Source organism: Cataglyphis hispanica, chromosome 4 (assembly GCF_021464435.1).
Source record: "Cataglyphis hispanica isolate Lineage 1 chromosome 4, ULB_Chis1_1.0, whole genome shotgun sequence".
NCBI lineage: Eukaryota > Metazoa > Arthropoda > Insecta > Hymenoptera > Formicidae > Cataglyphis > Cataglyphis hispanica.
Genome location: NC_065957.1, coordinates 157,685 through 170,988, shown reverse-complemented (window position 1 = coordinate 170,988; position 13,304 = coordinate 157,685). Strand labels below are relative to the sequence as shown.

The 13,304-nt window shown below is 26.8% G+C and overlaps 2 protein-coding genes across 17 annotated transcripts in view; one reads left to right on the top strand and one right to left on the bottom strand.

Moving 5' to 3' along the window:
* LOC126848756 (alpha-protein kinase 1-like) overlaps positions 1 to 6,304 on the top strand; it is a 67,988-nt gene extending 61,684 nt beyond the window's left edge. For 6 of the 8 annotated variants that reach the window (XM_050589908.1, XM_050589906.1, XM_050589912.1 and 3 more), the window contains 5 exons: positions 634 to 769; positions 933 to 1,289; positions 1,587 to 1,679; positions 2,289 to 2,566; positions 2,808 to 6,304. In XM_050589908.1, the coding sequence (XP_050445865.1) occupies positions 634 to 769; positions 933 to 1,289; positions 1,587 to 1,679; positions 2,289 to 2,566; positions 2,808 to 2,874 (931 nt within the window). In that variant the 3' untranslated portion in view covers positions 2,875 to 6,304. The remainder of the gene's footprint in view (positions 1 to 633; positions 770 to 932; positions 1,290 to 1,586; positions 1,680 to 2,288; positions 2,567 to 2,807) is intronic. The other 2 variants (XR_007687305.1, XM_050589907.1) reach the window with 2 other exon arrangements.
* Positions 6,305 to 8,089: 1,785 nt separating this feature from the next.
* On the bottom strand, positions 8,090 to 12,992 carry LOC126848757 (leucine-rich repeat flightless-interacting protein 2). Of its 9 annotated transcripts, none has more exons than XM_050589915.1 (9): positions 12,886 to 12,985; positions 11,697 to 11,852; positions 10,507 to 10,633; positions 10,209 to 10,348; positions 9,875 to 10,138; positions 9,617 to 9,761; positions 9,307 to 9,432; positions 8,648 to 8,865; positions 8,090 to 8,492 (listed from the first exon to the last, which is right to left on the bottom strand). In XM_050589915.1, the coding sequence occupies exons 2-9, from the start codon at positions 11,778 to 11,780 to the stop codon at positions 8,382 to 8,384; spliced, it is 1,215 nt and encodes a 404-aa protein (XP_050445872.1). In that variant the 5' UTR covers positions 11,781 to 11,852; positions 12,886 to 12,985; the 3' UTR covers positions 8,090 to 8,381. The 9 variants fall into 9 exon arrangements, with proteins under 9 accessions (XP_050445872.1, XP_050445871.1, XP_050445873.1 ...); XM_050589914.1 differs by having other exon boundaries at positions 12,651 to 12,972; XM_050589916.1 differs by having other exon boundaries at positions 11,697 to 11,824; positions 12,651 to 12,972.
* Positions 12,993 to 13,304: the final 312 nt, after the last annotated feature.

The window sequence follows — 13,304 nt, the reverse complement described above, 5'->3', positions numbered from 1 at the left end:
AGAATCCTAAATAAATAGAGAAGCGGGTGCGACATGGCGATTTCTGATTGGTCGGTCCTCCACTTGATTGAGGCAGCCATATTGAGCTCATAGCAGACGACATACTGCTACTTAGCATTTTCAACTGGCATTTAATGCTTATCATCATTTTCAATTGTCAGTTTGATTCAATCACTACATTTATTTAATAAAAAAATATAAAGACTGCAACATACGTACTAATATTTTGACTGTTGCTATATCATTCATATCTGGATGATACGTAACTTTCTGTAAGGCGATGGCTTTATTTATACGATTAAGAATTATTTTATTAAGTATTTATAAAAACATAATAATAAAAAAATTAGATGCTTCAAAGCAGAATAAAACAAAACTATTTTTGAAACATTATTAAAAATTTATTAAAATATTTTATCATAAGATTATCATGGAAGAATGCGATTTTGGTCTTTTTTAATATTTTTAATTTTCTTTTTTTTTTTAATTATAATTATAATATGTGTGTGTTTTTATATTAATAAGAATATAATATTATGTTTTTATTATTAATGAGTAAGATATTAAAAATTATATAAGTTTTAAGTAAAATTACTTTTCTACATCTTATATGTTGGCATTTATGATTTTCAGACCAGTATCGGCATATGCTCTTTTCTTCAGAGACACTCAGGCAGTGATTAAGGGTAAACATCCAAATGCCAGTTTTGGTGAAGTATCCAAGATTGTTGCATCAATGTGGGACGCATTGGATATGGAGCATAAAAATGTAAATATATTACAACTTTAATAATCATATTTTTAGAAGAGAAAGAGAGATATCATTAATAATTATGTCAAGTATTGTTCTGTAATTACAATGAATGCCATCATTATTATGGATTTAACAAATTGTGCTATGATTGCTGAAAATTAATATAATCTTTATATAGTATTATAAAAAGAAAACCGAGGCAGCTAAGAAGGAATATCTGAAAGCTCTTGCGGCATACAGAGCATCACTAGTGAGCAAAGGAGCAGGGGAAAATGAACAGAAGCAACAAGTACAACAACCACAACAGCAAATGCAATATAGTGGATACACAGGCTATGCCAGCAACAATGCGCCAGGAAATGTAACGTATCAAATCTATAGTCCCCAGCATCAACCTTCGTCGCCTCAACAGCAACAGCAGCAGCAACAGCAGCAACAGCAACAGCAGCAGCAGCAACAGCAACAGCAGCAGCAGATGGCTATTAATAAAAAATCACCTCATCATTTAACGATGCAAGGAAACCCACAACAACAGGTATTTTTAAATAAATGCAGGATAGAATTTCTATAAGAAACATGCATAATAGAGACAAAGAGATATGTTTTTGATAAAATTATAATGTATATTTATTTTTACAACTGTACACGTAACTATATATTTGTTTTTAAAGAAGAAATGTTTCATGCAAAAATTTTAATACATAAATATTTTATTAGCATATTATTCATCATTTTCTAAATGAAGAAATCATTGTTTTGCTTATCATGTAATTATACATAAGTAAAATATTGTTTGTATAAAACTTATTTTTACATTTTTGTTTTTTTATAGGGTTTAATGGGCAATGTAATGGTACCACCACATATGACACAACAGCAACAGCAGCATATACAACAACAGATCTCACAACAGCAATATATGCAGGTATAAGTAGATTTATATTTTTTCCTAATGGAAATTTTACAATTTTTTTATGAAACTGGAAATGATTGTAATTTTTTTTTCTTTTTTTTTCAATTTGTAAGGTGCCTAGGTATTTTTTATTGTGTAGAGCAGTGTGATACTGTGTTACAATTGTGTACTCTATCTTAAGAACAGTGTTACTTTGTATCATTGTGTAGCTTGCTAGAAAACATACAGTATAATGTAGCTATGTAGTGTATCAGAGAATATGTTGGAAAACTACCACGGTTCGCCCCGCATACATTTGTTGACACCTGAATTTGATACGATATGTAGTTGTGTCTCTTGATATGATACAATATATAGTTGTGTCTCTTGATATGATACAATTTCATGAGTCGTGTATTTTATGGTACATATCATATATAAATATATATATATATATATATATATATATATATATATATATATACTTTTAATATATATTAAATTATATTTCTTGAATGTATATGATGAATGTATTGATAAAACAATTAAATTTTAATAGCATAGTCTTAAATAAAATAATTGTATGCTTTTATTATAGTTTTATTATATTTTACAATATTCTATAAAATATTATATTTATAGGTACCACAGCAACAAGTACAGCAAGTGCAACAACAACAACAGCAACAAATGATACATATGAGTCCATCTAGAGCTGAGTATATAAAAGAGGATTTATCGATTAAATCTGAAACATTGTCGAGTTGTTCTTCGCCAGTGAATGCCTCACAAGTGGCTATGACAGGACAAGGACCATCACCTTGTATACATCAAGGATGCCCCAATCCTGCTATATCTAATAACGAATGGGAAGACGAGTATTGCAGTAATGAATGTGTGGTCAGCCATTGCAGGTTTGCGTGAGCATTATATTCAATTTTTCTACTTTAGATTAATTTCTATATGTTATGGAAAGAAAACATAAAATAAGCAATTGAGACTAAAGCATTTTGCTATATATTTTTATTCTTTATTTTGTTACTATATATTCAGTATATATATATTTTGCAATATATTTCTGATTTATAGATGATTTCTATATTTCTAATCTATAACTTCTTTCTTTATTTTATATTTATATATATATTTTATCTATTTCAGAGATGTATTTAACACATGGGTATCATCAAATCAAAATCCTCAACAAAACTATTCTACAGTTAAATAAGTGTTTTACAAAAAATGACAGCATCAACTAATGGCCTCACAATAATAATGGCCCATTATTAATTTGTAAAGTAAGATATTTAAATAAAGATATAGAAATAGATATTTAAACACACACACACATATATACATATATGTATGTACATATGTATGTATGTATAAACAGAATAGGTCACTTAAACTTTATGACATAAATTATCTTTATTATGCATGTAGTTACTGAAAAATGTTTCCAAAAAAGTTTTATAATTTCAAAAGGAAAATATGATATATGTCAACAGGTCTTTTTACGATATTTCAGGTCTTATGCAATTTTTATAATATGTCAACATTATCTCCATTTTTTTAATAGGATCATATATATTTTCGTATATAAATCAATTCTTTTCATCATTCTACACATGAAAGAATTAAGATAAAAATTATCACTCTTCTAATTATTAATTCATTAATAATTCTATCTTAATTTTTTTATCTGTAAAATATTAAGAAAAGTCGATTTATATCAATCGATATATAAGACTATAAGACAAAAATATATGATTTTATTTAAAAAATGAAAATAATGTTAAAATATCAATAACATTTAAATCGCATGAGAAATCTGTTATATGCATTATATTTCCCTCCTAAAACTATGGAACTTTTATTAAAAATATTTTTTGATAACTATATAACAGAAATAATTTAACCATAAAGTTAGGTGTCCCTATCCTGTGTATATAAATATATAGATACATGTTTGTATATGTATGTATTATATATGCATACATGTATATATAAGTTGGTTAATGACAACTTTTTCAAGTGTCAAAGCTATTTGTGCAATGCAAATACAACACTAAAGAGGTTGATAGATCATAACATACAAATATATAGTAACAATATACAGATGTTTTGTGCCGTACATGCGTGCCAATAAGCGAGCGAGCAAGAAAGAAAAAAAGAGAAGGAAAGATTGAGGAAGAACGGAAGGGAAATAAGGAGAAACAGAGAGAGATGTGAAGTAAAAGTAAAATAGTTTCTTCTTAGAAAGAAAACTTGAAATGTAAATTATTGAAAAGCCTTATTAAAAAACTTATTACTCTGGCCAATTACTCTGGTCCTTATTTGTAACAAATGTATTGCAACTTGAGTAATTTATGAATAAGTGCGTTTTACACACACACTTATGTACACATATACACACATCACACACATACTTATTAGAAATCAGTGATAACCATCATTTTTATATACTCAGATACTCCTTACTAACAACCAAGGCGTGCCAATTGTATAGATATATGTTTCTTTTTTAATCTTGTACAGATGATGTCACAGTTTTCTATAATTCATTGGCGAAATAAACAGATTAGTTTCTTAAATATAATTATCTCAATTGTATTTCTAAATTCATAAAAACCATAATTATGACATAATCAACAAATAATATAGTACAAGCAAATGAAAGGAGCATGACAGATTTAAATAAGTCTCTGCACTATGTTCAATGCATTTTTTGTTCATAATATGAGGGCAATGACCAAAGGTGGAAGGAGAATTTATGTAGCATATTTTATATTATGTGCCATGGCCAGTAATTTTTGTATATTTTATTTTAATACATGAAGTTTTAAAAAAATATACACATTTATTTTTTATTAGGCACATATATATTTTTAATTGTTTGTAATGATTATTTGTTTAACCATCAACTGGCCAGCAAGTTTATGCGGCTTTCTGCTGCATTCTCTGTAAAAATTGTACAAACTTTTTTTTTGATTATCTAATAATATATATTGACCATTTTTCCAATATAACCCCAATTCATTGCATATATGATATATTCTGAAGATAAATTTATAGATTCCCACACATATATTTTGTGTGTTACATTATTATATTTTCTTTCTATAATATAATTAAAATTAATATAAATTTGAATTATTTTGCATAGTATATTTCGATCTCTATGTTGTCCCTTCTACAAGAAAGTTTATCATTCCATTTCATCCAAAATGGAATACAATCGACTGATAAACATGCGCAAAACATCTATAATCATATAATAACATTCTCACACACACACACACAGAGATGAATATTATACTATAATACTTATTATTAAAATCCATTATACACAGTTGTAGAAGTTAAGCACCAGGTAGCAAAAGTAATCATTTTGACATCAAGTTACATCAAAATAATTACATTAAATTATATCAAAAGGACTACTTTTATTACCTGTAATACATTTTAGGCCTACAAATAAAACAGAATTTTATTACAATTTATTTTTATATTGATGTTATAAAGAGCCAATTCTTCAATAATGCAACACGGTTTTCATATGTAACATTTCGTACAGCAAAAAAATGTAATATCAGAACAGTCAAGACAACACATAAATACAAATTCAATATTTTTTAAAATGTATATTAATGTTACATCGTGAAATCATCTATTTAGTTTAATAGCATCTGTTTTGTTAGTCAAAAATATGCTTCTTATAAATATGATTAATTACTATTGCAATAATTTATTACAAATAGTTTATATCAATACATATAAAAAGAAAAATTACTTTAAAGTTTTTAAATATACAAAAAAAAAATTATCTTGTGTTGTCAGGAATCTCCTCGAAATTTTTATATTATTTTCAAGGATATGGAGATTTGGTCAGTTGAGAAAACAACTAAATATTATGCAAAATACATTTATTGTTTTTGAATTTGATCGTCAAAATTGAATAATTATCTAATTAAAATCTTTGGTTGAAATACATTTGTAATGTAGGCCTTCAAATAAAAATGAATGAATATGAACAATTTTTATGTATAAAGCAAAAAATATATTCTTCCATATTAAATTCAATGATAATTTCGCGATTTCTTACGCGAATATATGAATGCCTATTAAGATGAGACATCTGTTAATAATTTATCTGAACAAATTGATTTTGTTTCTTTTTTTTATATGAATTAATAGATGTTTTTTTATATTCTTAATTATTGTTTATATATAATATCCTTGTAAATACACAAATATATATTCTATAGGATTATAAGTTACAATGTAAAAAAAATATAGATATTGTATTATATTAATAATACATCTTGTGGTATATTAAGAAAACATATGTTGTGTGTGTGTATACGCGCATACACGCGCATGTATGCATGTGTGTACGTTGTTTGTATGTATGTATATGTACACATATAGAATTAAAAGGATAATTACTTAATCGCTTCAATAAGATAGAATATTAATTACTTAAACAGTCCTTTTAGATAATGGGATTGTAAAATATGTTTATTGCGTTACTAGCGAATAAACGTTGAGAAATATAGAAAAATCCTCAATTGTTTATGCATATAGCACAGAAATTTGCATAGAGATATAAACATATAATATATGATATGTTTCTATTATTAAAAACTTTGATATTATCTGCCATAGTTCCACAAAATTTATTTTCTTTGTGGTTGGTCACACAAAGGGAGACCATTCCTTTTTCATATACATATATTACATTTATCATGTCCATTATATTTTATGTTTCTATGTAAATTTTTATGCAATGAGCTCAAATTTTGACATAAAAATAAAAACGCAACTTTTGCAATATTGATCATAATCATATAAATCTGTATCAGAAGGAATAAATTTAGAAGATATCAAGCATGTATTGTAGCACTAGACTATACATCAAATGCTAATATATATATATATATATATATATCACAGTAATTTCCAATAAATTTATGTTAAATTTTTATTGTTTTATGTACAAAAATATAATTAAACAATTTCAGTCCCAATACTATATTTTACAAATATTTATTATCCTCTCATTTTTATATCTGTAGAAATTTCATATATTATAAAATTATTGTGTGATGCAAAATTTGTGTAAAAAGACCTATAATCTATAATTTATCGTTTAGACATAAACTACATAAAAAGAGCATAAATTTTTTTGGATATTCAAGAGATTTTAATTGGATATTCACATCTAACATAAATTATTTGTTCTGTGAAGACTTATGTAATATATGTATATATTACATATATATAAAATATTTTTTTTTTATTTTATTTTTATCCTTGTTTCCTTTTATATTATATTTTTGATCTTTATGAAAATATTAAAAGCTCTGCAGTTTTTCAATAAAATTGTAATAATGCAGTAAACACCGTTACTATAATCCCCCCGGATCGAACACCGCCCGAACCACAGACCACAGACCCGGGAAATCGGGGAAAACATGGCCTCACAGTCACGGTATATCAACGGCAAAATAATCCATTTCGCATGCGCGGAAATCCTACTGCCTTGCCTACCGTTATCTCTCTACTGTCGTAGGTTGTCCGCCGTCACCGTAGTGTAGTGGAGCTTCCGAAATGCGGGCAGCCGAGTACAAAAGGCCGCCAAATTGGCTGATACATCACATCTGTCAGTATTAAATCACTAAACCCGATCCAGAATCCTGTCAAATCCTAATAACTTTTTTCCAGGTACCTCTCCAAGGTAGATGCGTTCTCTGGCCCTGTTAAGTGAAATAACATGAAGTTGTGGCTTCTGTCTACAATATAGTGTCTTTGCTTGTGCTTGTATAAATGCGCTTCAATGTATGTTCATTATCACGTTTTGTCAAAAGACACGGTATATCGAACTCTGCAATATCCGATATGATATTCTGCCCATATGGAAATAATTGGAAACCTTACATCAGTTACATCACATTTCACCATATGAAATTTAGCCGTATTAGAAATCTAGAATGATATATAGAAGTTTGAACATAATACATTTAAAATTTAGAGATGTAATTCGATTTAATATATAAATTACAATATTAGTTTAGAAATTAGAATTTAGTCTTATCCTATTATTATATTTCTATCACAAATATACATATAAAAGAAAATCCCACTTAAATATTCTACTCTGCATTAAATTTAATACGGCAAAAGGTGTTTTGTAGTGAAGTACTTATTAATCATTGTACATTCATATAAATATTTTATGCTTAAAAAGATATATATATATATATATATATATATATATATATATATATATATATATATATATCTAAGTAATTTTCATGAATTTATTGCAACAAAACAGGAACGAATACACTATTTATTTGCCATTTATATAAAAGGTCTGCTTCATATCTCCTTGTAAATTTATAGAAAATTTTAACATATAAATTGCATTAAAAAGTCTCTTGTTATTTCACTAAAGCAAGAGTATTATTCTTATAATGCAAGAGTAACAAAGTTGGTATCAAAAACTTGATAAATGTAAAAAGAAATCTTTTCCACAGCAATTTTCTATGGATCTGTGTCCGAATGACGTCCACTACAATATGAAATGTTATAACGATATTACATAATCTTCGCCTTTGTAAACTACATTCAAAATGTTAAGTAGTATTAATTATTGAGGCAACATCGGCACACAGTAATCAAGATATAAGTAAATGACATTCATTGTATATCTCTGCAAACATCACTCTGTCAAAGCTCCTTTAAAAGTGCCGATTTTGCATTTTTAAGTTTATCCAATCGCCTTTGCAGATGAGAGTTAGCTGTTTCCAATTCTTCTACACGAGCTTGCGTTTCTCTTACCTGAAAATAAAAATATAAAAAAAAAATAAGAATTGTAAATTGAGTTTAAAATAAAAATTTTTAATAAATTTATGTGTCTAATAAATAATTTTCTAAAGCACTTTGATATTTGTACAAAATCTTTTTATTCATAATAGAAAAATCAACTTTCATACTTCTCTCTGTAACTTTCTTTTTTCCACTTTTAATTCATCTTCTGCTTTTTCAGATGCTTCTGCAGCTGATTTGTAACGAATTACTTGACTTTCCAATCTAGCCACTGTTGCTTGTAATGTGGACATATCTTGTTCCGCTTTCTGCAATTTAAATTTATAATCTGCTAACAATTTATTTGCCTCACGCTGAATATCTTCGTTTTCTGACAAGCAACCTGCTGCAACAGATATTGATTATATAAATAAAATTGATATAAATTGATATAAATAAAATAATATTATAATCCATAAAAAAATATGTATGATGTATTATATATATATATATATATATATATATATATGTATGTATGTATGTATGTATGTATGTATGTATGTATGTATGTATGTATGTATGTATGTATGTATGTATGTATGTATGTATGTATGTATGTATGTATGTATGTATGTATGTATGTATGTATGTATGTATGTATGTATGTATGTATGTATGTATGTATGTATGTATGTATGTATGTATGTATGTATGTATATATATATGTATGTATGTATGTATATATATATATATATATATGTATGTATGTATGTATGTATGTATGTATATGTATATATATATGACAATTACATATATAATTTTAAAACAGATATATGTAAACATTAACCTAATACTGAGCCAGATGATCTCTCGGATCTCATACGATTTCTAGTTTCTTCCAGTTCCAATCTTAAATGTCGAATTTCATCTTGCAATTCCTTTTTTTCAAAAGCAAATTTTTTTAATCGGACATCTAGAACAAAGTTATAGAACATTATATAGAAGTTAATATTATATTACATTAGATGTAATAAGCAAATACAAGAGAGCAGTATTTGCTTACCATATTACCAGATTTAAAGAAAACTAGCCGAAAATTACTATATTATACTTAATATTTTCATTTTATTTAATAATAAATGCATGACCCGACATACCAAGTGAACCTTTACCAGCTGTTTCCAATAATTCTGCAGCTTCTGTACTGACTAGTACCCTTTTTCTACAATATGGCCTATTTTCGATATTTTCATTATCTTCATCTTCGCTTCCTTCGTTGTCAACGATAATTAAGCCATTTTCCTAAATTATAATTTATTTTAGACGATATGTGATGAAATAAAAATATTATGTACAAGAAATTTTTTTATAAATATATTCTGTTACAAATAATACTCAATAAAAAATATACGTACTTGTATAAGTGTATCTCTTTCTAATAATTGTGCCTTGCAAATACCTAAATCTTCTTTTAATTTCTGATTGACTCGTTTTAATTGTTCAACATCTCGATTTTTTTCCCTCAATTCTCTACGTAATTGTACAGTTGTTTCCTCTAATTCTTCTAATTTATCTTTTAATAAATCAACTTGGTAGACATAAGATGATTTTTCGTTGTCTAATTGAGCATTAGCTATCATTGCCTTTCTGAATTTTTCTTCAAATTCTTTTAATTCCAGCTACATAAAAAAGCTGTGTGTTAGTATTATTATAAGTGCTATTAGGACTTAATAGACCTTATAAACATACCCTAATATCTCTACTTAATCCTGCATCTTCTAGTGAATCTTCTGAAGATCTGCGACTTGATTGGAAATTGTTGGAATTTGTAAGAAGCCGTGATGTACGTACTGGATCTGGGGTTACTCTCATAGTTCTGTTCACATCAGCTATAATTATAGATATACATAAATAAATATTTAAATAAATTATATAAAAGAATGTATAAATGTATGTATATCAAAATAGTAGCTCTGTAGGTCCGTAAAGCTATAAAAAAAAACTAAAAATATATGAAACTATTAAAATTTATTCACTCTTAAACTACCTGTACACATGTCATAAACCCTGTCAGCATTCTCCTCTGCCTCTTTTTGTTGTCTCTCTAATTCACGCATTCGTATTTCTCTAGCTTCCGCTCTTGCTTGTCTCCTAGCAGCAAGTCTTGCTTCTGCCTGAAAGTATGTATGGAAAATCCAGCCTGTTATCAAAAATATATATTTACATTTGATTCATTATTAACATATCACCATATTATAAAGCTCCTTAATTCATTAGCGTACAAATACAACAAAACAACAATTATGAGTTTTTAGATGATTTGTTATTTATTCTTATTGGACAGTATGAATTATAAATGTACAATTGTTATACACTAAAAATATAATAATTTCTTTAATTTATTGTAATATTTAAATAATAATTTCCCCAAAGGATATGCAAATTAATAATAAAAAAAAGAATATGCAAATTAATAATAAAAAAACTAACATATAATATTATCTAAAACATATTAAGAAAATTTATTTGCAAACATTTGATAATGTTATAAAATATTTCTATAATAATTTGCTAATAATTTGTTTAATATATTTATATTTACCTATTTGCTCAATATATATGGCCAATATTTCTATAATTCGCTCTTAGAACTATTGTTTTCTCAAGAATATACTATAAATGTAACTAATATTATATATATTAAAAAATAAATATAAAAAATATCTACTGACAATTAAATATATGTATGCACTTATACACAATCATTATTATAAGTTAATAGTAAATAGAACATGCTTAACTCTCCTTTCCCCTGTTATTATATTAATATTTTTCAAGTTATTAAAATAAGAAAAACATGATATATTAAATAATTTTATTATTTTTTATTATTTCTATTATTTATATATTATAGATTTATTTCAATATTTACAACATAAATTAATATAGAAAAAATATCGAAAGAGAATAGCAATAAATCTTCAATGGCAAAATTTTTATTCTTATGATGCATGAAAATATATATATATGTATATATATATATATATATATATATATATATATATATGTATATGTGTGCATACAAAATAAAAAGATAACTAAATTAACTGCATTATTTTTAATAATTAAATTATTTAGACTAATATCCTTAATTATCTTTTCATATAATCTTGGATATTTGTGCATATTATATTTTATATATACAAAGTGTTACATATATTTTTATCAAAGTCATACCTCCTTAGCTATTTGATCAAGCGCTTGATCTTCCGCAGAATGCCGTGTGGCATTCCTCCTTCGCCCAGTTATAGCAGATTCCATTCTGAGTTTTCTTCCTTACAACTTGTGTTTCAATTGTAATGATTCTAGTTAGGAGAGATGTGCAAAAACACACTAACAAATAAATAATTAGCTAAAAAATCTTATATAAATAAGCTAATTATTGAGATTATTATAAATAAATTCCATGCTAAATGTAATGATGATCTCTTTGAATCATTTACTTCAATTTCAATCATTTTAATCATATACTTTTTCAAATATTTAAAACAATTTTTTAATTTGCATATCTTTATATTTCTCTCAACCCTTAACAAGTTCTTTTTAATAAAAATCTTATTAACATATAAATTGATAATTTATAAAATAACTTTGCTATTCTTCAAACTCAATTAATTAAATCTATTTTTTTCATATGTGTGTATTCGTATGAGTGCTGTATGCATATAGCTCTATATATGAACAATGTATAGTGCATGAAGGATGAAAAATTAACTGTAGCATAATAATTTTCCACATAAAATATATGAAAAAAAAAACTATAAAAAATATTATGGTACTTTTTCTCCATAGGCGAAATTTTGCCACGTTTCATCGAGATATTTCGAATTTTTTTCTTTTTAATTTCTTGGTCACACCTTGCATTTCATGATGATGATGATGATGATGATGATGATGATGATGATGATGATTAATGCTTAGACCACAAAATTAATTAAAGCAAAAAAAAAAATATATAATGAAATACGCTTAAAATAAAAATCAAAAATTTGATATTTTACGTTTCCACATTAATCGAATACATACGAACACACACGCACGCACACGCAAACATTACATATAAGTATAATCTTATAATATAAAACTATATTTCATCGCTTTGTTGTTCACCCATCACAGACGAGCACTTACGATTAGGACATGTCAGAGCCAGTGGATGTATATTTTTCGAGGATCGAATGACATGCAGAAAATAAACCGGGTGTGCGCTCTATAAATATAACGGATGGAAATCGGACAGTTCGGTCGCGGTAACCATCTGTATCGTGGAACTTTATCGGTGAAACTCGAGAGACAGAGGTAATTTACGATGTACGCGAGATGTGGCGAGCATGATGCGAGACACACGCAAAAGCATTACACTTACTCTTCGTCTCTCGCCGCGCCTACATCTGTCTAAAAGTTATATATAAGAAGGTTAAGACACCATCCCCACCGTTACCCATGATGCTGTGCGAAGTGCGGAGGCCACGGATCTCTATATATATGTTACACTAGACCCGCTAATTTTCGATGCTATCAATAATGACGTTTTTGAATGTAATAGGTTTAAGCTCTGAGAGCGATGTCGTCATTGCGTTGTCTCTGCCAATAAAAGACTTGAATTCATAGTATAAAATTGATTAAAAGTGATTAATGGATTAAACCCGTTCATGCGAAAACGTAGAATGAAGCAAGGACTGCCATTTTCAATTGGGTAAAATATAATTTAATCTAAAATCGTAAATATTATCTTATCAATATCAAACTAGAACTTTTTTTATAATAGCTGTGCCACAGAAAATT